Below are 24,604 nucleotides of genomic sequence, written 5' to 3' on the forward strand. Positions count from 1 at the left end.
AATCCACATGTTGAAATCACTTTTCGGACAAATTGGTAGACACCCCTGGCCCAGAGCTGCCCCTGACTGTCTTTATTTTTCTCTTCTTTTTTTTTTTTTTTAAATTTTATTTTTTATTTATTTTACCTATATTTTTTTAAATTTTTTATTTTTCTCCCCTATTTTTCTCCCCACTTTGGTCTTTAACTTCCAAAAACAGCTCTGTTGAGATTTAATTCACGTACCATCCAATTCACCCACTGAAATCACATAATTCAATGTTTTTTGGTATATTCACAAAATGGTGCATCCATGGCCACAATCATTATAGAAGATTTTGATTACCCCCCCAAAGAAAGCCCATACACCTTTAGCTGTCACCTCTGAATTCCTGCAAACCACCCCCCCACAAGGGTCTGGAAGTCACTAATCTACTTTCTGTCGCTGTGGATTTGTCCAGTCTGGTCATTTCTTACCAATGGGATCCCACAACATGTGGTCTTTTGTGTTCAGCTTCTTTTTATATTTTTTTAAAATATTTTTCTTAGATTTTATTTATTTGAGGGGCTTAATCCCAGGACCCCGGGATCATGACCTGAGCTGAAGGCAGACACTTAACAAACTGAGCCACCCAGGCGCCCGTAGGCATCTTTAAGTAACAGAGTATTTTCAAGTGCACCCCTATTATAGCCTGTGCTACTGTTTCATTCTTTTTGTTATCGAATAATATTCTATTGCGTGGCTATCACCCATTTTATTTATCTGTTTGTCACATGATATACATTCAGGTTGTCTTTGCTTTGGGCTCTTATGAATAACGCTGCTTTAAAACACTCATGTATGTTTTTAATACTTATTAATAACTTTTCTTTAATGAAAAGATTGCAAACCTGTCAGAGAGGGCAGTATCATGGATTCCCAAGGACCCATCCTATAACTCCAGTAATTATCAGCATTTACTAGCTGGATTTCAGCCACAGACTCCCTGCCCTGCTTGGCTTTGTTTTGTTTGTTTGTTTGTTTGTTTGTTTTTTGTTTTGTTTTGTTTTGTAATAATTTTAAGCTCACATGGAAATTGCAGGGAGCCTCACCGGGCTCTGTTTTCCGCGCCAGTGTTCCAGAGCAAGTGTCTCTGTGCAGATAAGGGCTGGGAGCCCAAGGAAGTCCAAGGGAACAGGGCTCGTTGAACTGCTCACAGCCCAGATAGTGAGGGGCAGGGACCTGCTCCCAAAGCTGTTCCCCAGTTCTTCTCAGTGGGTGAGGGGAGTAACCAGCGGACAGAGCTGACATTTAGCTGAGCTCATCAAATGATTTTGTTTCGGCCTCTAAAAGTAATTATTTTCCAATACTTCTCACACTGCCTTCCCAACAATGATAACCCTGGCCTCCCCACCGCCCCAAACACCCAAACCACTAAATAAAATAGTAAAAGGGTGAGGTGCAGGATCAGGGCTGGCTTCGGGAGCTTTTCTTTTCGCTTCCACAGCAGGTAGACTCAGGATGCCTCTGTTCTCTGCCTCTTTGTTCCAGCTGTTCCCTGAGGAATGCGTCCCTGCTTCTCTCCCCATGGAACATCTCCCCAGCCTCCAAAGCCTACCTCAGACGTCACCTCCCCTGAGAGTAAATCCTGATTCCCTTCAGGCACTGAATCCCTCGTGCTCCCACAGTCGGCTCTCGGATAGCGCTTGTCTCAGATGCCAGAATCCCTACGGGAAAGAGCACCTGTCTAGGAATCAGAGATTTCTGAGAACCAAAGTGTCCCACGGCCAGATTATGAGCCTAGCTGGCCACACGCATTGTTTTCACATGGTCTTTCACAGTAGGATTTGGTAAGGAGGGAAGTGGGGTTCAAGCCAAAGCTGGTGTGACCCCAACATCCAAACTCTGTCCACCCCTCCTTTCCCTCTGGTCCCAGGAATCCACTCAGCAGTGAGTGACCTTAGACAAGCCACCTTGAGCTCAGCACAGTTACTGTACAATGGGGGTGAACAGTGCCTGCCTCCCCCTCTCCACAGCCTCTCCCTAGGCAATCACAGTGGTCCCTATGAAGGAGCTTTGCAAACTAAGGGACTGATAGTCTAGTTGCTTTGGTTGGGTAGCAGAGGCTTCCATAAGATGGAAGAGCATTGCTCACTCACGTGGTCTTTGCACTCTAGTCCCCCAAGGTCACAACTGACCACAGGGAAGACTGGAAAACAGAGACTTTATTCTGGGAAGCCATGTTTCCACTAAAAATTGCAGGTTCCAGTTACTAAGGGAGAAGAAGAGAATGGATGGTGGGAACAACTAGCAGTCTCTGCCACAGCCACCATAGTTGGAGATACGGTGGTGATGTAAAAACTCAGTCCCTCTCTGGGACCAAGACCATGACTCCATAATTGCCAGGTCAATCCAGTGTGTTGGCTGGGAGGGTCTCATTTCTGAGCCATCAGTAGGCTCCCCCACCCCTCCACGGCACCTGGGGGCGTGAGTGCCTCAGTCTTGCTACTGGGGCCTGGGTGGGGCACCACGACACCCCTTACATCCCCCACCAAAAATGACCTTCTGGTTTTTTCTCGAGAAATGTTACCTCCTCCCCAAACGCCTTCCCATTGTACTCTACTGGATCTCTTTCCATGATCTCTAGTTTACCCACAGAATCCGTCCGCCTGTCCTAGTGCTTCATGATATATGGTCTTAATTGTTTCAGAAGCTGGGTCTTATTTCATCAGCTAGATTGGGTGAGCCATCTGAGATCTTATGGGTCCCCTGGCTCCACAAACTGCTTGTCCAACAAGAAATGCTTGATAAATTTCTGATGATTGCTGGCCATTGGCAGGTATGATGTTGAATGTATTTCTGCAATTTCTATTTTGGGGTTTATCTGACTCTTAGACAACTTTCTGCACTTATGGGTATGGATATGGATAGAATTTCACAGAAGGAAGGTCAGTGAGTCCAAATTTTTCATTCTATAGATAATTGTATTTAGACTTTGGGAAAGGAAGTAAGCGCTGAAGGCAGACCCTGCTTAAGCCAGTGGTTTCCAAACAGTGTTCTGAGAAACCCCAAAGTTCTATGGGAAGGAGGGAGGTTGAGGGGCAGGGGAGCTAGGGAACAGGAAAAGGACACACGCTGAAGCCCCTGGGACCTTCCCCAGCTTCAAAAAGTATAGTCCTGCTATTGTCCATTCTTTTTAAAATTTCATTTAGAGTAAATTTTCCAACAATTTTTTTAAAGTTTGAAAGCCGCTGTTTGAATCTAATCTACGTAATGTGCAGACAAAGAAATTGAGGGCCATATTTTGAACGAATTACGGTGATAAAATAGACCATTCATTCATTCATTCATTCATACTAGGTCCTAGGGATCCAGCAGTGAACAAAACAGCTGTCTGCCCTCATGAAGCTGACCTTGTCTTGGTGAAATCAAGCCCTAAATCACCAAACACATAGAAAAACATCAGCATGCATACTCCAAGGGGAAAATAAAGCAGGAGAAGGGTGTGGTGAACGATTAAGGGATGAAGTTTCAGGTGTGAAGTTCAGGGGAGGCCTCTCCAGGCAGAAGGGAGGGAGGAAGAGTCACGTGAGCTCAGAGTGTTCCAACTGAGAGACCAGTGGCTCAAACGTGCTTGAATTCTCTGAAAGGAATGCAAGCTGTCCCTCTGCGCAGGGAATAGGCTTTAAAAAGACCTTGCAAAGTACACAACAGGACCAGAGGAGCAGCATGGGCCCTGCCCCACATACATGTGTACAACAGGACACAGCATGCCCCTTCCCATGGAGATAGAGTCAGCTACAGGCGTGTTGGTCTGCCTCCTGCTAATCATAGTGGGTCCTTGGCCAGCCAGTGACCTGCCTTGGCTGTTGTTGAATGTTGAATGGAGATGGTTTTCCATCTCTAACTTAGGGTGGGGTGGGGAGCACATGCTTTGGACATCGCAGTGAGGGACAAAAGAAGTCATGGATGTTCCTGGCACAGTGCTTAGCAAATATTAGTCACAAAATAAGTCTTCAGTGAATGAAGGCTGAGTGAATGGATGAACAAGTAAAAAACAAAAACAAAAACAAAAACAAAAACAAAAACACCAAAAAACAAAACAAAACTATCTTGAAATAGAAAAGCATAGATAAAGCAGCATTTTTTCAAACTTCACTGAAGAATGTCTTTCGTTGTTAAACTTACTAAAACAAAGATGACTAGACTGCAACCTGGTCCAGTTAATATTTTTAATATTTTAACTGTGAGCTCATGGGCACGAGGACTTAGTTTTTGTGGGAATTCCGTGTGGTCTGGGCAGTGACCGGACCTACCTGAGCTGGTTGGCCTTGGCCTTAACCCGCCTCCCCCCAACCCCAGGCACCCCAGGGTTATCACCAACTCAGGATCAATTGCCTAAAGCAGGCAAGGGGCTTTGAATTCTTATGGGAGACTTTCCCCCGCCTCCCACCCCACCCAGAGCCCTGGGCAGAAATAAGCTCCTGGCACCTTTCACTGGCCCAGCAGTTATTGCAGCATCCCGGCTTTCAGCAGGGGTCTCAGTGCCCCTCACACAGCCCAGGACCACAGCCTCTATCCCTTCCGGTTTCTGGTCTGATAACCACATCATCAGCTTTCTCCCTCCTGGCGCTGGCTTTCAATTCCTTCATTTGTTCCCCTTCTTTCTTGTGAGTTCAACCATATCTCACGACTTCTATATCAGGCTCTCTGTTGTTGTCGTTGCTATTCCTGAAGCTGGAAAGTTTCCTGGACTGCTGGAGCGGAAAGTCTCTCCAAACTTCTTTAAAGACAGGAATGAGAACCTCCATTTTTTCCCTCTTCGTGCGTGCGGTGTATATGTGTCCCCGCGTGCCTACGTGCTCGCACGCATGCGCATACGTGTGCGCTCATCCCAGACGGAACCTGGAGTTCGGTCCTGGCTGCTGGGTGCGCTTTCAGAATTAAAATGCCTTCATCGGATATCATTCCCAGTTACTTATCTGCCTGAGATGGCAATAGTTCCTGTAAAAAGTCACTCTGCTCTGATTCATGTCTTGATGTCATGCTATTAACAGCCATTTATCAAGCACCTAGAATGTGCCAGGTACTGTGCTCAACGCCTTGCACGAATCATTTACTCTAATTCTCTCACAACCCCACGAGGCAGACACTATATTTATACCCATTTTAGAAAGGAGGAAACAGGTATTTAGAGAGATTAGATAACTTGCCAGGGTTTATACAGCAGAGCCAAGACTGAGCTCTCTTAATTTCCACCTCCTCCATCCTCTTAAATCAACGAGTTTAGATGTTGCTTTGCAAGCAACTCGACTGCTTTCCTGCCAAACTCTGTGGCCAAGCAATTATTTGCACATTGCTTAAGAAACTGAGATCCAATGACATAATAAATGCAAAAGGGACTTTTTTATAAAATGCCATAGAAATCACATCACTACACAGCAATGGTTGGTTGTAATGACCATGTTGAGATTGGCATCTTTTAAGTCGCTCAAAGTAAACATGTGCTTTACATGTTTAACCTCTCCAGCCAAGTGGATAAAGGTTCATTTTCCCCAAACAATCCTCTCAAACTCTTAAGTTGAAGAGAATTGAATGGCAAATCTGGTCAGACTCTGAATGTGTTGGTTGCACGTACAAACAAATTGTTAGAACAATTTAGAAAACAACTCATGTGGGGCCCTTCCTGCAATCCGTTTCCCCCAACATCAGCAGGCATTAACTGAGCCCCTCCTGAGTGGCAGGCTCTGTGTGTCTGACAGCTGTGGTCATCTGTGTTTATTGTTTTGTTTTGTTGTTTTTACTTCAGTTATAATAAATGTGTAATTCTGGAGTATTGTTGGATTTACAGAAAGATTGCTGAGATCATACAGATAGTTTGGCATGTCCTTCAGCCAGCTCCCTCCTAATGTGAGCATCTTTATAACTATGGTACACTTGTCAACACTAAGAAATCAACACTTGCACATTACTATTCATGATGTATTTCACCAGTTTTTCTACTAACATCCTTTTTCTGTCCCAGGATCTAGTCCAGGATCCCTCCCTGCATTTGGTGGCTCATTTCTAAAGCCGCTCACTCAATACTAAGATAGTATTGTCTTTCTTGCTTCACTTTGGGAGTAAATTCAGCAAAGATTGGTGAGCTCCATTTCTGATTCTATAGGGCAAACAGGCAAACAAACGATAAACCTCCAAACCTCCTTTGAGCCAGGAGTTGACCCATTGCTCCAACTCTGTCCTCATAAAACCACCGCTTAAGGAAAATTCTCCTCCTTAGCTCCAGCTCAGAGCCTTGACAGGAGTCTGGACTGGGCTTGACAGAGAAGACTGTTCTGTGGTTTGCTTTCTCACAATTCCAGGTCTGGCTGAGTCACTGAAGGTTTTGCCTTTCTGACCACCAGTTGGAAAGATTCCTAACAACCCAGTAGAAAAGACACTCTTTGATGTCCCTCTCCAGTCCAGTCATTAAATTTTGTTAAATATTCATTATTAATTTATTCAGCATACCTTCATTTACTATAGTGTGCTGGGTACTGAATTAAGTGCAGGGGCCGTAATTGGGAACCAAACATATAGTCCCTGTTTGTGAGATATTAAATAGTTTATTTATTCATTCCTGAATACCTACTAATCGTTCAACACTGGGCTAGGCTATCATGGGGGAGAAGGGTCTTCTTATGCAGGCCCTGTCCTCAAGGGATGCAGCTAGCCAGAGAAACAAGACAGGCTACTCAAGGCAGCCTGAGATAAATGGTGGAAAGTAATGGGAAAAAGAGGGGGAACAGTGGGAGTGAACAAGGAGGGCTTCAAGGAGGAGGCCCAGATCTTAAGCTGGCTTAAGGGTGAGGTCTGCATGGTTTGAAAGAAGGAAAGAAGGAAGGAAGGAAAGAAGGAAGGGAGAGAGGGAGAGAGGGAGGGAAGGAAAGGAGAGGGAAGGGAAGGGGAGGAAGGAAGGAAGGAAGAAAGGAAAGAAAGAAAAAGAGAGATGTGTGTAGAAGGGTAATAAGCAGGATTGTGTACTTGTGTTTACCCAAGAGAGATGAGACAGACTGTCCTGAGGAGGGGCTCTGGGTGTAGGGATAGAAGAGCAAGTGTTTGAAGACATGATTTGGGTTCTGTTGCTCTAAAGAGAGTCTTCCTGTCTCCCAGGGACATCTGAGCCCTTAGGAGGTCTGCCTAAACTAAGCCCTGAAAAGGCAGATCCCAAGAGCCTTCATGGAACCACCCCTTTGCCTCACAGTGGGAAACAGGCTCTGAGAGACAGAGGGCATGTCCCCAGTGGAGGCAGCCAGCTGTGGTGGAAAGAACACCAGCTTTGGGGCCCTCAGGATGTGGAGGCCTAGCTCTGCTGTTTTCCAGCTGTGTGACCTTGGGTGAGTTACTGGTGAGCCTCTGTTTCCTCATCTACGAAGAGATAACCCTCAAGGGAGCATCTTGAAGATGAAATGAGACAGTGAGGCCCCTGAGCCTGGCACAGAGCCAGCACCAGGGAGAAACCAGGAGGTGGTAGCAAACGTGGTAAGTCCAGTAAGCAGCAGAGAGGACTAGAACACTGTGGTTTCTAGAGCTTCAGGACTCCTGTGATGTAGGTGGAGAGAGATATTGGTAACAGACCCGACCATTCGAAGTCTCAGACAGCTGGGGCAGTGAGTGTCCCCAGTCAGCAGAAACAAACTTTCATTATCATGCTGTTGGAAGATGGAAGCATGGGTGTTCCTCTGTGGTGGCACCCTAACTTGAGCATATCTCAAATGAGGAGATATTCAGAGATGGCCTTCAGTCTGTAGAGCAGAGACTCGCTTGGAGGTCTCTTGACCACCCTCCCCGCTACCCCCACACAAAATAAAACAAAACAGAAACAGCTTTTAAGACTAGAGAGTGACTAGTTCACAGCTATCGCATTATTATTCTGGGGTCCCCTCAGTAGTGAAGGGAGAGTCTGGCGGGTAGGGCAGGCCAGAGCCTAGAAACGGGACAATGTTGGTTTCTACCTTGGAGCAGAATCCTGAAGAGACTTCTGGGCTAACCAAAGGAAAAGAGAGAACAGAGCAGGGGCAATGGCCCTCAGAACATTCTGAGGTTCCAGAGAACCTTCTAGATACATTCCCTCTCTGCCTGATTTATCTCAAGGTGATCAACAGATCCTTCAGTGGAAAGTTGGGGAGATGGTGTCCTGATTCTGGGGGAGAGGAAACACAGGGGCTGGGTGAGGCCCCAGGTGCTAGAAAGAGTCCCACTGGTATCTTGATAGGAACCAAGGTGAGGAACCAGTGGGAGGCACTGTTGTTTCCATGGCAACCTGATATAAACCGATTTGAACTTTTAAAGCCAGTTCTATAGTAAACTCTTATGGTTAGAAAAAGGTCTGTGTGAAAGATTGTTATCACCCATAGAAGAGTATTGGCTTGGTTTTTTTTTTTTTTTTTTTTTTTTTTTTTTGTTTTTTCTGTAGATTTGTTTTTTTTTTGCCTTTGTCTAATGCCTATAATGTGCATTCAGAACAGAATAGAAAAATACAAGTTTTCTCATACATTTTTCTTCTAGTTCCTGTTAACATAGACTGTGTGACCTGGGGTCTATCCACCTTGATTCATTTCTCTGTCCGTCCAACCACCCAGCCAGCCAGCTGTGTTTATGGAGTTTTGTCTTCATCCTGGGCTTGATTTCTTCTCTGCAAAAGGAGAGAATTAGTCTGGTTTCATATTTTGACCTAGGCTTCTAGAATCTTAGGAGTTTCAAGGTGGTGCTTTCAGCAACCACCTTCCTAGGGTGGGATGGGGGCAACCCAACAGGGTCTGAGACCCCACTTGGCTTCAACCTAGAACAGCTCTGCTTTTAGCTGTCTTATGTATTGGATTTCCACTTGTGATTTCTTTGGAACAAAGGTTCCATGCCCGAAAAATCGCTGGCCCAGAAGGTCTTCCCGTGGCAACACTGCTGCTTCAAGCCAAACTGTTTTCCAATCAATGCCCCTGCAGTGTGGGGTATGGAAATAAAATGGTGAATAAGCGAAGGTCACTACCCCTCGGGGGCTCACTGTCACTGTAAGGATAAACTGAGAATGTAAGCGTGAAAACCCGCTTTGGGTAAAAGACTGTTGTTAAGATAATAATAATTTTTATTATTATAGTGAAGTTGGGCAGTCAAGATATACCCACAGGGAAATGCAGCCTATAATTCAGCCCGCAATTAGGGACCAGGTAGGAGGAGCAGACTCCCAGGTGCTCCACGCAGGGACTCTGAGAATTGCAGGGCTTTCCTGGGAACGCAGCTCTGCTCGCCGCCGTCTCCCCTGGGGCTGCTGCGACGCCTGCTTAGCGGCCCCCACCCCGCGCCGCGCTTATCGCTCCCGCTGCCGGGGAGCGGGGCTGGCGGCGAGAGGAGGGGGGCGCTAGGCGGTGATTGGCTGAACCGGAGGTTGTTGCTAGGCTACCAGTCCGCGGGAGACTGGGGCCACGTAGTCCCATCCTCCAGGGCACATCTCTCCCCCACCGCAGACCCCATCCAGGCACCCTGTGAAGGAGATTCCCCAGCAGTTTAAATTGTCAGCTGCCAAATGGCCATCTTTCTAGGATTTTTTTTTTTTTTTTTTTTCCATTTAGCAGGAGGTCATGTGGAGGAGGGGAAGAGAAGCTGTTTTATTCGCAGATCGCCTTGAAGAAGCTGCTTCTCTTTCTGGACCTCAGTGATTCCTGAGGTCCATTCATTTATTCATTATTCATGCAGGCATTTGCGTTGATTAAGTGCCTTCCATGTTCCAGGCACCATATTAGGAACTACGGACAAAAGGATAAATAAGACAGAGACCATCCTTGCTCTCATGATGCCATGTTGGGGGGGTGGGGGTGGTGGGGGAGATTAGACTTTTAAGCAAATTAATAAGATAATAAGACAAACCTATATCTAGTCCCCTTTCTTCCTTTTCTGTGATATTTCTAAGCCCTGCGCCTTTTCCGTACTAAATCTGTAGGGCCCCCCAGGTTGACAAGGGAGGGAGTGCGGACGTTAACAGTGCCTTTACTGCATGACAGCCAGCCTATCACCCCACTGCAGTCTGAAACAGAGGGACACGCTCATCTCCACAGTCCATTTGCTGTGCTCTTTTGCATCCCAAAGTAAGCCTGAGCACAACTCAATAAAAATATGGGGCAAAGGGGCTGCCTGGGTGGCTCAGTGGGTTAAGCCTCTGCCTTCAGCTCAGGTCATGATCTCAGGGTCCTGGGATCGAGTCCCACATCAGGCTCTCTGCTAGGCAGGGAGCCTGCTTCCTCCTCTCTCTCTCTCTCTCTCCTTGTGATCTCTCTCTGTCAAATAAATAAAATCTTTAAAAAAAAATATATGGGGCAAGAATCACTGTTCCCTGTTCAGGTGAGAAAGCCAAAAGCCTGAAACATCAAGAAGACTTCTCCATGGTCATGAGGAAAATTACTGACATAACCTGACGGATAGCGAGCACATACTACGTGCAGGTGCTTTTAAAAAAAAAACAATCTGCCTCCTAACCACCCACTGAAGGTATTATTATTCCCATTTTATAGGTGGTAAAATTGAGACCAGAAGAAGTTAATTTGACTTGCTGATGATGGCTTGGATGGTATGTGGCGAAGCTGGGATTTCAATCATGTCCCTTGGCTCCACAGCCTGAGCTTGTTCCGTGAAATGGGTCTGGTCCTAGAAAAGAGTCAAAACTCTCTGAGTGGCTGAGACCTGGAGTGGCTTCCAAATGCCCTTTAAATCTCCTAGTCCTGGATCTTATTTATTTTTCTATTGAAATTCTTGGCACAATAGGCTCATAAACTTGATGAATTGGCCACAAGTACCAACACAGTTGGCCTGGTTATCTATTCATCTATCTGGGATGATCTTGCCTTCAAGCTTTTACTGGGTAATGACATTGAGTAGCTCTTCCCTGTGAACACCTCCATCACTTGCTTTTCCTCCCTGTCAGGTTTTATTGAACAAACACTGGGCACCCACCCAGGGTCATGGGAGGCTTGGTAGGCAAAGGTGAGTATGGTCTGTCCTTGCCCTTGAGGAGCTCCCAGCTTATAACAAAGGTTTCTGAAGGGCCTTCCCTAGGCAAAGCACAGTGATAGGACTTAGAGAGGGGAGGACCATAAGGATCTTCCCCCAGAGAATCTTCTTCTTGGCTTAGGAGACAGAGCGCACTTAGATAATAAAAGGTGTGAAAGGAGGTGGGAGGAAGCAGAAGTGTATGTAGCAAGCGTAGGTTGGGGGTGGGAGAGCCAACCTAGAGTCCCCCGTGGTGCTGCTTTTAAATCCCATCTTGCTGTGGTCAGTGTGGGATACTGTGTCTCAGAGCCCGGCAGCCTGCAGCTTGGAAGGAGGCCTTTAAATGGGAGAAGGTGCTGGAAAGTACAGAGATGCATAAAGAAGCAAGCTAAATTTATCCCTTCTCCCAGAACCCAGCAATTGCTATGCTTAACACTTGACTTTCTACCGACAGAGTCTTGTTTAACCAGAAGATTAGTTGCTTCTCCCTTGGCTGGGAAAAGAGAGAGAAAGAAGGAAGAGACACATTTAAGCATCTGCCTCTGGCTCAGGTCATGATCTCAGGGTCCTGGGCTTGAGTCCCGCATCAGGCTCTCTGCTTGGCAGAGAGTCTGCTTCTTCCTCTCCCTCTGTGGTTTCTTTCTCAGACACATAAATAAATAATCTTGAAAAAAAAAAAAAAAGAAAGAAAGAAAGAAGGAAGGAAGAGACAAAGAGAGACAGAGAAAGGGATGGTTGGAGACTCTGAAGACAGAGGCACAGGGAGAGACCTGAAAAGGAGCACGGAGAGCTAGGGTTAAAGGCAGCCTTTGCTCCACAACCCCAGGGAGCAGCAGGAGAGAATGTGAAGCTGGGCACCTGAGTGGGAGAAGTCAGACAATCTCTTGTCCCCTCCCTCTCTGACTACATGATCGTGGCTAGACGGCTGCTAATTTCTAGACAGCACCACTTTTTCCAATGGGAATATCCTGGAGATGTCTGTACTATTCCTATTGTCTTGGCCACTGCTTTGTCCCTGTCACCCATCACCACTCCTGATGAGCTAAGAGCGGACTGTAAATGGATGCTATATAAAAGCCACAATTAAAACAAGCAGTACAAGACAAAATATGCATGCCTTTGACCTAGCATTCCCACCTCTAAGAATTTATCTTGAGGACAATTATTAAGGACATAGGGGAGAAAAAAAAAATTAGCACAAGATTATTCCCCGCAGCATTGTTTAGAAAAGCAAAGAAACAGACTACATAGCCAACCCCTCCTGGGCACCTGCTCAGCAAATAATGGGATAACCTTACAATAGCTTTCCATGCTGCTTGTAAGTTGGGTTATAAATAGGCACTTATTGATGTGGAAAGACATGATTTATTAGGTTAAAAAAACAAGTTACAAAATAATATATATAGTATGACTTCATGTAAGTATTCTTAAAGGTAAGTAACATATAGTCTAGAAAGACATAAATGGGATGTTGATCTCTGGTTGAAGGGATTCCAAGACACTTTAATTTTTTTCTTTTTGCATATCTGCATTTTTAAAAAAGATTTTATGTATTTATTTGAGACAAAGAGAGAACACAAGCTGGGGGAGAGGGCCAGAGGGAGAGGAAAAGGGAGATGCAGACTCCCCACTGAGCAGGAAGCCTGATGTGGGGCTTGATCCCAGAACACTGAGATCATGACCTGAGCCAGAGACAGATGCTTAACCAACTGAGCCACCCAGGTGCCCCCATATCTGCATTTTTAAAAGTTATTTTCCCCCCAAGGAACATGTATTTCTTGTGCAATGGGAACAAATCTCCTTCCATCTGTCCCATTGAGCATCTCCCGTGGGGAGTACAGGTGCAGAGGGATGAGCTGAACCAGGTGCTCCTGGCTCAGAGGCATTGTGGGAAAGGCCACCAACCCATGCAAGGCCACTCAAGCTGCTCATTAAGAATTCCCAAAATGGCGTGTCCCCACCCTGGTTTGACTCCCCATCCTCACTGGTCTTGTGGGGCGAGAACTCAGTGACCCAGCCCCTTGGTATCCAAATGCGCAGTTGCTTCGTAACTACATAACGATGATGAGTTGGCCATCGGTCTCCCTTGAGGGAAAACACTGTGGGTACAAGTTGGGACACAGTAAAGCTGACCTTGCTAAAATCACACCTTCTCACCTCCCGGGAGCATCCTCCCCTATAACAGGGTGAAAGCCAAAATGCTGTCTTGCTCAGGTCCTTCCTTACTACACATAGGCGTTGTGATTCTGATTGTTGGTGTGGGAGGCGGAAAAAAAAAAGACGGTCACCATGGCAACCCAGGCTTTCTCAGACTCTGGGATCAGTCCAAAGTGCAGGGAAAGAAGGTGGGATTTAGAATCAGAACAAACATCGTCAGGCTGTCTGACCTCGGGCAAGGCACTTAGCTTTTCTCTGCTTCGGTCTCTTCATCTGTAAAATGATGGTGAAGCTCTTCATCCTACCCATCTCCAGGGTTAAGGAGGAATCATCTGTGAACTGTAAAACACAGAAGAGGAGCACCGCCCTGGCTTTGGCTTGTCTCCGAATTGCTGTGTGTGACTTTGGGCAAATCATTTAACCTCCTGTGCCTCAGCGGCTCTATTTGTAAATGGGAAAATAATGCCCACAGTGATGACTCCCCAGATATATTGTCAGGCACCTGTAAGAACCTTGGAATCTCCATGATGTAAAGAATCTTCACGCTTATGCAGGAATCCCTTCAATAAGTTCTTTCACTGAGGTACTTGTCCCACCTCTGCTTGATTGCCTCCAGTGGCAGAGAGCTCATGACTGCATCACTTCCCAAATAACCACATCTACATGACATTACTTGTAAGAGAGTTCTTCAGCATAGGATGTTCTACAGTTAAATATTCATTTAAAAAAGTTAGCAATCCTTTTCAGAGCTTCTAATTTTGCCGGAGGGCTTGCACAGAGTAGTAATTAGCAGCAACAGGCAAGGAACAGGTACGGGCCCAGCTCTAGAAGCCTGTGGCCTACTGTAGTGGAAGGAGATGGGTTCTGGGGTCACACATTCTAGGTTAAAATCCCACTTTGTTCATTCACCAGGTGGTTGACCTTGGGCAAGTTATATTATCTCTCTGAACCTCAGTCTCCTGATCAGTGAAATGAGGCTAGAAATGCCTACCTCATAGTATTGCTATGAGATCTGGCAGGAGAGCAATTCTCATCAAACTTACAGCCCTAACTTCCTCAGGGGAATTCTGGGTGCTGGTTGGGGGACAGGTTACACCTTCCTCTGTGATCCCCTGAACAACACATCCACCCTCTAAGCCCTACCTGGCACATGTAGGCCCTCATGTGACCCTGCTGTGCTCCCCTTAGAAAGAGGGAGAAGCTTCTTCTCCCTGTCCTGGAGACACATGCAGCTTGGCCTGGCTTAGCTTGTGCTCCATACCTCTTGGCCTTCTCTCCCTCAGGACTGTGCCAGGGGCTCTAAAGATTAGATGGAGGCCATGGTTTCAAGACACAGGTCACCCATCCCTGTAGGTGACCTGCCTCAGGGCCAGTCCCCTTTCCCTGCCCACAGATTTGGTGGGCCCCAAGCAAAGGGTCACAGGGTATCCCTTGGTGAGGGCTTTCAGTTGTACCAGTGTTTTAATAGGAATCTCATACGAGGCAAAAAACCCTCTGAGGCCCCCAAAGAATGTAGTCTGGTGGTAGATTTCCAGGCAAGCTGGGGAAAGACAGTGTAGGGTAGGCAAGTGGTCCTTTGTCTTCAGTCAGGATGGCTGGCTCTGTTTTTTTTTTTTTTTTTAAGATTTTATTTATTTATCAGACAGAGATCACAAGTAGGCAGAGAGGAAGGCAGAGAGAGAGAGAGAGGAGGAAGCAGGCTCCCCGCGGAGCAGAAAGCCCAATCTGGGGCTTGATCCCAGGACTCTGGGATCATGACCTGAGCTGAAGGCAGAGGCTTTAACCCACTGAGCCACCCAGGCACCCTGGCTGGCTCTAGTTCTGCCATTGATAAGCAGTGATTTAATTCTCCTGTGCTTTGCTTTCCATGTGTGCAGAATGACAGGTGGATCCCTGAGACCAGCCCTGCTTCAGAATTCTTGGGGTTTCCTCTGTCAGGTGTAGGACAAGGTGGGGGGCTGCTGACCTGCCCTCTCTTCTGTGCTTCCTCCATAGATGAGTATCTCAGAGTCCTCAACGTCGGTGTCGCAGAAGTGAAGAAATCCTTCCTGGGGCCCTTGTCGCCATCCTGCAAGATGGTGCAGATGATGCGACAGTTTCTGTACAGGGTCCTGCCCGAGGACTCCTACAAGGCCGCCACAGGGAAGCTCCACGTGTCCCTAACCCGGTTCACAGATGGAGAGAGTGTCGTGGTTTCAGAGTATACATCCAAGGAAGAGCTCATTGAGGCAAGGGGCGAGGCCCAGGGTGCAGGAGTGAGGCCCCCGGGTTGGGGGCAGGGCCCGGGTATTGTAGTGGAGGAGTGTGGGGGCGGACCAGGGAGTAGATCCCAGTTTGTGGAACCAGCCCTTCATTCTGTCCCTTCTCTCCCAATGGCTCTTGATAAAAAGACTGAATTATCACCAAATGCGTTATCACATAGAGTGCTCTGTGCACCATTCTGTGCTCATTAATATAAATCTTAGTTGTGAGTTATTATTGTTGGCAAGTGCTGTGGATATGCCCAGTTTTCTTTCAGGACAAAAGTGTTAAGTGGCATGACTTTCCCTCCCATATCCCCACTCCCCTCTTCTCTCCCGAATACAAGACCATTGCCATGCAGCCTCACAGCCCCACGCTAGCATGACCATGATCCTGGGGCTGGGGGAATGAATGGGCAGTAGGCACGGACACCTCCTCAACTTACCTCATGTCCCTCTGCATTTTTTAGCACTCAGCTCTTTGAGACTTTTCTCTCCCTTCTACCTCCTATCAGCTTCTGCTCTTACTTCTGCCAACCAGAGCAAACCACACACAAAACAGACCTCTGGACCTTTGTACTTGCCGTGACTTCTGCCTGGAAAGCCCTTCCCCCCTTCCCAGCTCACTTCATCTGCTTGACAAGACTAGTCACTCTGCCTGGGAACTTCCCTTCAACACCTGCCTGTCCCACACTCTCCTGGGTTGGGTGCTCCTCCTTAGAGGCCTCAATGCCCACGTTCACCTCTATCCTAGCCCCTGTCATCCTGTGTACCATCACCTTCTTCCTTACTCTCCCCTGTCGAGCATTCCCAAGTGGGTGCATCTCACTCTCCTTTGGTCCCAGAGCCTGGCCCTGGCCACACACACATTAATGGCTGTTGAATTCCACTGGATTCATGGAGATATGGTGCCAGAAGGGACCCTGGAGGTCACTGAGGCTGCCTTATCTCTTTACAGCTAGGACATGGGTCCAGACTACCAAGTAGGTTAACAAGGACCCAGCTCTTTGGGGCCAGGCCAGGAATTGAACTTGGGGCTCGGCTCCCCAGGGCAGTGCCTCCGCCTTGGATTTAAGAAGGACCAGGTTGGTGGTGCCCCAGAGGGTGGTGAGCCCTCCCCTCCCAGCCACAAGAGCCTCACTCTCCTCGGGTTCTCTCCCTACAGGCCCTCTACTGTGGCTGCTTTGTCCCCGTGTACTGTGGTCTCATCCCCCCAACTTACCGTGGCGTGGTGAGTTCTTCAGTATGGGAGAGGGTGAGCAGGGACCCGGGAGTGCCCTGTGGCCCACATCTGGGAGAGTAGAGGGGTGGTCTCAGAATTCAGTGGGAAGACCAAGAGGTGGTAATATTCTTGTGTTTTTCTACTTAGAATTCCCAGTAGAGATGGATTTCTGGGGCTTTCAGATGAACTTTCCTTCCATACACTGGGCTTCTCTCTGGGCCCACCAAGCCAATACTGAGCCTGGCTAGTCAAGACTCCATAGCCTTGCTGGATTTTCCCGTACTTGACAGAGAGCATAGAATACAGACCCTGTGACATTGGTACCCGGAACCGTGAATGATGGCGACCTTTAAAGTCATCTAGGCTAATGCACTTGAATCACCGGTTGAGGAGGGGGAAGGTCTTGTAAAACAACGCAAGTTCTGATCCCCTAGGCCTAGAGGGGAGCCAGAGACTCTGCCTATCTCCAACCAGCTTTGGCTAGGGCTGCTGGTCCTCAGACCGCGCTCTGAGTAGGTGTATCTAACATATGCCCCTTCCTCATTTTATATAGAAAGAAAATGAGAAAATTAGTCCAGAAATCAGGATTCTGGACTCCTGAATCCTGGATCCTCTAGGAGATGGAGCACATACTGCTCATGTCAGCCGTGTGCTTCTCAGGCACCCCAGAGAGTTAGAATCTCAGAATCTGTGGTCCTTTGTTCACAGCTGAGGCAACAGAAGCCCCAAGAGGGAAGGGCTATGTGGTGGCTGGTGGCCAGACCATGGTTGGGGGTGTTCTGGAAAGTGCTGAGGATACCCGACCTCAACAGAGGGGGGCAGTTTGGACTCACAGAGGTCTGGAAGAGGGGATAGTGCCCAACCTGCTCAGATCCACCATGGGTTCACCTTCTGGAAAGACCATGGAAACAGGCTCCATTCCCCCCGCCCTGCTTTTAGCAGTTGAGTGGCTGAGGAGGGGCAGCTGGGATAGGGGAGCATGTGTTCCTGCTTTATCCAGAGTATGAATGCCCTCCCTCCCCGGGCTCAGCACCTTTGAGATGGCTGAGGGGAGACAGTGTAGGGACAGAGCCCTGGGCTGGGAGTTCAGGGGCCACTGTGGACACACCATGCACCCACCTGGACCTTGGTCTCCAGGCTTGTCCCAAGGGACCCATTTCCTTGGTGGACTCCCTGAATAGGGAAGAGGACCTCTCTGAGCCCATTAGCATTTACGACTCTGTCCGACCCACCCATAGCGTTACATCGACGGGGGCTTCACGGGCATGCAGCCCTGCTCCTTCTGGACCGATGCCATTACCATCTCCACCTTCAGCGGGCAGCAAGACATCTGCCCCCGGGACTGCCCTGCCATCTTCCATGACTTCCGCATGTTCAACTGCTCCTTCCAGTTCTCCCTGGAGAACATCGCCAGGATGACCCATGCCCTGTTCCCGCCGGACCTACTGGTGAGATGAGGGGCCTGGAAGGAAGGGGAACTGGGGGAAGCTGACAGGGCCTGTAGGGAGAGGGATCTATGCAGTTCCATCTGTGCCTCCTTAGACTTCCTCCTAAACCTGCATCCTGGATTTGTGGCTAACTAGCTGTGTGACCTTGAATGAGGCCCTTAAGTACTCCCAGCCTCAGTTTTCTCCCCTGTAAAAGGAGATGATGTCAGAACTGCTGATAGGACATTACCGGAACTTTCCCACTCTGATGTGCAACGTAGGCTTCAGCAACTATGGCCCACGGGCCAAATCCAGCCAGTGGCTTGTGTTTTGGGGTTTGTTTTCAATTTTATTTATTTTACTTTTTAAAAAATATTTTATTTTATTTCTTTTGATAGAAAGACAGCCCGAGTGAGGGGGAGGGGCACAGAGAGAGGGAGAAGCAGACTCCCCACTGAGCACTGAGCCGAAAGCCTGACTCGGGAGGGGCTCAATCCCAGCACCCCGAGATCATAACCTTTCCAAAACTGCTCTAAAAAAATTAAGTCTAGGGGCGCCTGGGTGGCTCAGTGGGTTAAAGCCTCTGCTTTCGGCTCAGGTCATGGTCTCAGGGTCCTGAGATCGAGCCCCACATCGGGCTCTCTGCTCAGCAGGGAGCCTGCTTCCTCCTCTCTCTCTGCCTGCCTCTCTGCCTACTTGTGATCTGTCAAATAAATAAATAAATAAATCTTTAAAAAAAAAAAAATTAAGTCTCGATGTCTTTACAAAATGCATGTCTTTCTTTGGCACGAAGTGTGATCCTGGGAGTAGGCACCAAGTTTTACTCATTTCTTTGACTACACTCACTATGTCTACAAAAGACTTTGCTTATAGAAGGTTCTCAGCAATTATTGTTTGAATGATAACTCCTCTAAGCCAGTTTTGTGACTTACAGTCTAATCATTATTTACAAAACTCATAATCAAAACACTATTATGCTTAGTCAGGCAATGGATACACAAGATATTTTATTAATGTGATTGACTCTTTGTTTTCCAACTGCGTTAGGAATTCCAGCATCTGCCTTACACTAATTTATTGGTAAAGAGTATGACTATTTACTCTCATAAAAGCAATCCACCAACAGGCAGTTCAAGAAAGACAGAATAAATACATTGTATTCATCAGAGCCTCTCGAACTTGACTTTCTGCTCACCATCAGTGCTCGACTTTCATTCTCAAGGTGGTTTGTTTTTATATAGCCTGTGAGCTCAGAATGGGCTCTCCATTTTTAGATGGTTGTAGAAGTAGGAGAAAGAGAGGGAAAAGAAGAGGAAGAAGGAAAAGGAGGACGAGAAGGAAGAGGGAAGAAGAAGAAGATGAAGGAGGAGGAGAAGGAGGAGGAAGACAAGAACAAGAAGAACAAGAAGAACGAGAAGAAGAGACAGAGACTATCTGTGGTGTTCAAAACCCCAAATATTACTCTCTGGCCCTTTATGGAAAAGCTTTGTGAGCAATATCTCATGTAACCCTCTAGCATCCTTTGCAATAGATATGACCATTGTTCCCATTTTACAGGTGAAGAAACTGAGGCCGTGAGAGGTTATAGCCATAGAGCCGCACAGCTAAAAAATAACAGCACTGGGATTTAAACTCGGCTCTTCATATGGCCCTCGTGCACCTTTTCTGGTTCTACTACAAACATCTCACCCTCTCCTGCCCAGGGGAAGCTGATGATCAGCTGTAAATTATTTAACACATTAATGACCCGCCACATTAATGGACACAAGATCATAACTGCTCCCCACTTCTTAGCAGATAGTGAGGGATGGGACACTGGATGGGTTCATTTTATAAATCCATTGAATAAAACTCAAAGGCAATGAAAGGAGCTGCTCTGGGGGAGGGGACCTCAGCTCTCAACATTGCTGCAGCCTTTGTCATTGTCCTGCTCTCCCCCCTTGCAGATCCTGCACAACTATTACTACCGAGGGTATGAAGACACCGTTTCTTATTTGAGGCGATTGAGTAAGTACGAGGTGGGGCCATTCTCTGGACAAGGTTGGGGGATGGGAGGAGCAGGAGAGAAGGATGGAAGGAATGTGGATTCTGGAGGCAATTAGGCCTGGGCCATGATTCTCATCCCCCTTGACTGTGTGAACTCAGGGACATCACCTGCCCTCCCTGTCTTGGTTCCTAATCTGTAAAAAAGGTAAATCTTGGTTCCTGACACCTGCTAACTGTGTCATCTTGAACCAGGGATTCATCTCCTGGGACCTCGGTTTTCTCATCTGTATAATAGGGCTGATCATGGAACCCACCTCAGAATTTTATTCCTGGACACAGTCAATCCAGCCCACTGACCCTCTGATCTAGGAGACAGGGCCCTCCTCTCGCCTTTCTGCTGGACAGACTCCTCCTGACCCTGACTCTACTTGAATAGCTCCCCACCTCCTACACATTTACATGGGTGACAGCTGTGAAAATTAAGCTCCAAGTGCCCAAAAGGAGGACCACATGAGGAGTGTCAGTGGGGGGTAGGGATGGGGTCTCACCTACGGAGTCTCAGGAAGAGGAGGGGCTGTCAAGGGCCTGAGGTCCTTTCCATCCCCAGCGGGAAGCCCCTTCACTCTTTCCTCAGTTGTGGTGTATACTGGGGACATGGGGTTGGAGGATCCCCTGATTTGAAACCAGGACTTGGGACATATTCCTTGCCTCAGGAGACCCCTCTGCACCTGGCTGCCTGGTTACCAAATGTCCCTGTCTCTCCCCTAGAACTTCTTTCTCTTCCTCTCAGGGCAAGCCCAGGGCGGGGGGGAGGGTAGTGGATGGGTAAGTTACAAAGTGCCCTGCTTTAGCATCTCTGGTCTCTCCCAGCGCCGTCTCATGCTTCCCCACCCTTCCCCCCTTAGTTGATGTGGACGCCATTGTATAAATGACAGTCTTAAACCCAAGGGTGAGACTCTAATAGGAGCATTTCGGCATCTGCTGAAGAATCAGGGCAGTGTATGGAGGATGGTGGGTTTTTTCAGGCCCTAGAATCACTCCAAGCAGGAACTGACCCAACTCATAAGGAAGAAGCTGGCTCCCAGCTATTTTCGATTCCCCTTCCAAATTGCCAGTGTTTGCATGGCTCTCTCAGCGCAGGTTCCTTCAGCCCCTCCCCTAAATCCTCTTGGGTTTGGTAGGACTGGATTTTCCTCTCAGCACCAGATGCAAGCAGAAGGTATGACGCATCCAGAGAAATTGCGGCTGGTGCCCAGAGCCACACTCTTAATTCCCACCTGCCATCTGGGAACAGAAAAACGGGAGTCCGCTCCAGCCTCCTACCCTACTGCTTTCTGGATGGGGGTCAGCTCCGGCAGAAGGCCACACCTGCAAGATGTCACCCTGAATTCTTCAGCTCACATCCTGGCATCCCCCTTTTCTGCCCTTCTCAGGACTCACATCTGCCTAATTATTCCTGCTGCCAGGCGAGCTTCCCCCTCCACCCTTGGCCTCTCCAGGCAGCGGCCTCCTGCCAAAGGGAAGGGCACTGCTTGCTGGTAGGCTTGAAAATCCACATTCCCCACACAGACATGTGGATGTGGGCGTTGAGTGAGGTTGGAGCTCAAAGGATGTCATGTCTAAAATTATCCATCTGGCATCCAGGCGTGCCTGGCTAGACCTTCCTTCCTCCCTCTCTTCCCTCCCTTCCCTTCCTCCCTTCCTCCCTCTCCTTCCTTCCTTGCTTCCTTCCTTCCTTCCTTCCTGGCATTCTTCCTTCTCTTGCACCCTTCCTCGTTCACATAATTTGTTAAGTTCCCGCTCTCTCACTTTCACACACACACACACACCTGTGAAATCAACACCACAATCAAGAGAGTGAACCATTATCCATCATGCCCAAAGTCTTCTTCATGCTCCTTTGTGACCCTTCCCACTTTCCCTCAGTGCCCCCAATCTACTTTCTGTCATTCTAGAAATTTCCAGTATGGACTTACAGTATGGGCTTGATTTTGTCTGCATTCTTTCACTCAGTATAATCATGCTGAGATTCATCATGTTATTGCGTGTATAAATAGTTCATTCCTTTTTACATTCCACTCCATCTATGAAAACCCCACAGTTCATTTCTCCACTCACCCATTAATGGACATCTAGTTGGTATCCAGTTTGAGCTATTATGTATAAAGCTGCTGTGAATACTCATGGAGTCTTTGTATGAACTTATGCTTTCCTTTCTCTTCAGTAAATACTGAGGAGTGGAATGTTTAGATGGTATGGTGGATGTACATTTAACCTATACTTATGTAATATACAATTATATATATGTATAATTAGGGTAAAACACATAACATAAAATTTACCATCTTAACCAGTTTTTAAAGACTTTTTATTTTTAAGTGATCTCTACACCTCATGTGGAGCTCAAACTCACAACCCTGAGATCAAGAGTTTCACGCTCTTTCAACTGAGCCAGCCAAGTGTTCCACCATCTTAACCATTTTTAAGTGTACAGTTCAGTTGTGTTAAGTATATTTACACTGTACAACCAATCTCCAGGACTTTTTCCTCTTGCAAAACTGAGACTCTATACCCATCACTAAGTGATTCCATGTTTCTCCTTCTCCTAGGCCCTGGCTACCACCACTCTATTTTCTACTTCTAGGAGATGGACTACTTCAGATACCTCATATCAATGGAATCACACAGTACTTGACTTTTGTGACTGGTGTATTTTGCTATAATAATGTCCTCCAGGTTTATCCATTTTGTAGCATGTGACATACACCTGTGTGCATACTGCATTTTCTTTACCAAAGAACAATTTGAATTGTTTCTTCTTCTTAGCACAGGTTTCCAAATGTCTTATTTTCAATTCTTTGGGATATATACTAAGGGCATATACCCAGAAGGTATGTTTAACTTTTTAAGAAACTGCTAAATTATTTTTTGAAGTGGTTGTACCATTTTACGTTCTCGTCAGCGATGCATAAGAGTTCCAGTTTCTTCATATTATCACCAACACTTGAAATGGTCAGTCTTCCTAATTACAGCCATGTGAATAGTTGTGTGATGGCATCTGATTGTGATTTTAATTTGTATTTACTAAATGACTAATAATGTTGAGCAGCTTTTCATATGCTTATTTGCCATCTATATATCATCTTTGTTGAAGGGTTCAATTCTTTTGATCATTTCCCACCCAGACCTATAATAAGCTTTATTTTTAAGAATAATTTTAGATTTACAGAAAAAAATGTGAAAATAGCATGAAGAGCTTCTATGTACTCCACATTCCGTATTATTATGTCTTATATTTGTTAGAAATTATAGTATGGTACATATAAAATTTGGTACATAGTCTAGTGTAGTGTTGAGAATTAATGTACTAATGTTGGTTATTATTAACTGAAGTCTGTATATTCAGATTTCCTTTGGCCATTGAGAGCTCTTTCAGTGGGCTCTTTTTTCTTTTTTTTTTTTTTTAAAGGTTTTATTTATTTATTTGACAGAGAGAGATCAGGGGCAGGCAGAGAGAGAAGGGGAAGCAGGGTCCCCATTGAGCAGAGACCCCGACACAGGGCTCGATCCCAGGGCCCTGAGATCATGACCTGAGCCAAAGGCAGAGGTTTAACCCACTGAGCCACCTATGCACCCCTCAGTGGGCTCTTTTGCCCAGCTTAAAAATTGAGTCGTTTTCTTATTTAAGAGCTTTTATGTATTCTTGATAAATGCCCTTTATCTGAAATATGATTTGCAAATATTTTCTCTCGGTCTGTGATTTCTTTTTTCAGTTCTTTAACAGTCTCCTAAAAAGGAGTTTTTAATTTTGATGGGGCCCATATTATTAATTTGCTTTCTTTATGGATAATGCTTTTGGTGTCTTATCTAAGATATCTTTGCTTTACTCAAGATCACAAAAAGGTTTTTCCTATGTTTCCTTCTAGAAGTTTTATAGCTTTTTGTTTTTTCATTGTGTCTATATTTCATTTTGAGTTAATTTTTGAATATGGTTCAAGATATAAAATAAAGTTTTTTTTTTTCTTTTCATTTAGATGACTACCTGTTCCAGCATTGTTTGTTTAAAAGACTATGCTATCTCTGTTGAGTAAAGTCAGTTGTCTCTGTATGTCACAGGTCTATTTCTAGACCTTTTGTTTTGTTCAATTGATCTATTTCTCTGTTTCTACATCAATATCATACTGTCTTGATCCCTGAAGCTTTATCGTAAATCTTGATACCAGGTAGTCTTAGTTTTCCATCTTCGTTCCTTTTTTTTCTTTAAAAGTTGTTTAGGCTATTCCAGGTCCTTTATAATTCCATATGAATTTTAGAATTAGCTTGTGAGTTTCTACATAAAATGTGATTGTGCTGTATTTATCCTGGCAACATAGTCTCTCCTCCTCTGCAATCACCACCTTAAAACTTCCCCTCTCCCTGATCACCAGGAGAAGGACTTCCTCCAAACAACTTCACAGAGAAACACAAAGCCAACAGAAGGAAGTTCTCTCAACTTTGCACTACCAAATATTCAAACTCAGCCTGCTCTGTCTCCCTCCTTCTTAGAACATTAAAGGAAGCAACCCTTTTCTTGCCTAGAGCCCACTCCCTACCTGTGC

At 46.4% G+C, this 24,604-nt stretch overlaps 1 protein-coding gene across 2 annotated transcripts in view; it reads left to right on the forward strand.

Moving 5' to 3' along the window:
- LOC111152378 (patatin like phospholipase domain containing 1) overlaps positions 1-24,604 on the forward strand; it is a 37,803-nt gene that overhangs the window by 8,207 nt on the left and 4,992 nt on the right. Inside the window, exons 2-5 of one of the 2 annotated variants that reach the window (XM_022510905.1) lie at positions 15,127-15,359; positions 16,537-16,602; positions 17,832-18,041; positions 19,967-20,027. In XM_022510905.1, the coding sequence (XP_022366613.1) occupies positions 15,127-15,359; positions 16,537-16,602; positions 17,832-18,041; positions 19,967-20,027 (570 nt within the window). Of the gene's footprint in view, positions 1-15,126; positions 15,360-16,536; positions 16,645-17,831; positions 18,042-19,966; positions 20,028-24,604 lie in introns of those variants that run through there. The other variant, XM_022510906.1, reaches the window with a different exon arrangement.

Source organism: Enhydra lutris, unplaced genomic scaffold, assembly GCF_002288905.1.
Source record: "Enhydra lutris kenyoni isolate GAN:26980312 unplaced genomic scaffold, ASM228890v2 scaffoldscaffold28, whole genome shotgun sequence".
Lineage (NCBI taxonomy): Eukaryota > Metazoa > Chordata > Mammalia > Carnivora > Mustelidae > Enhydra > Enhydra lutris.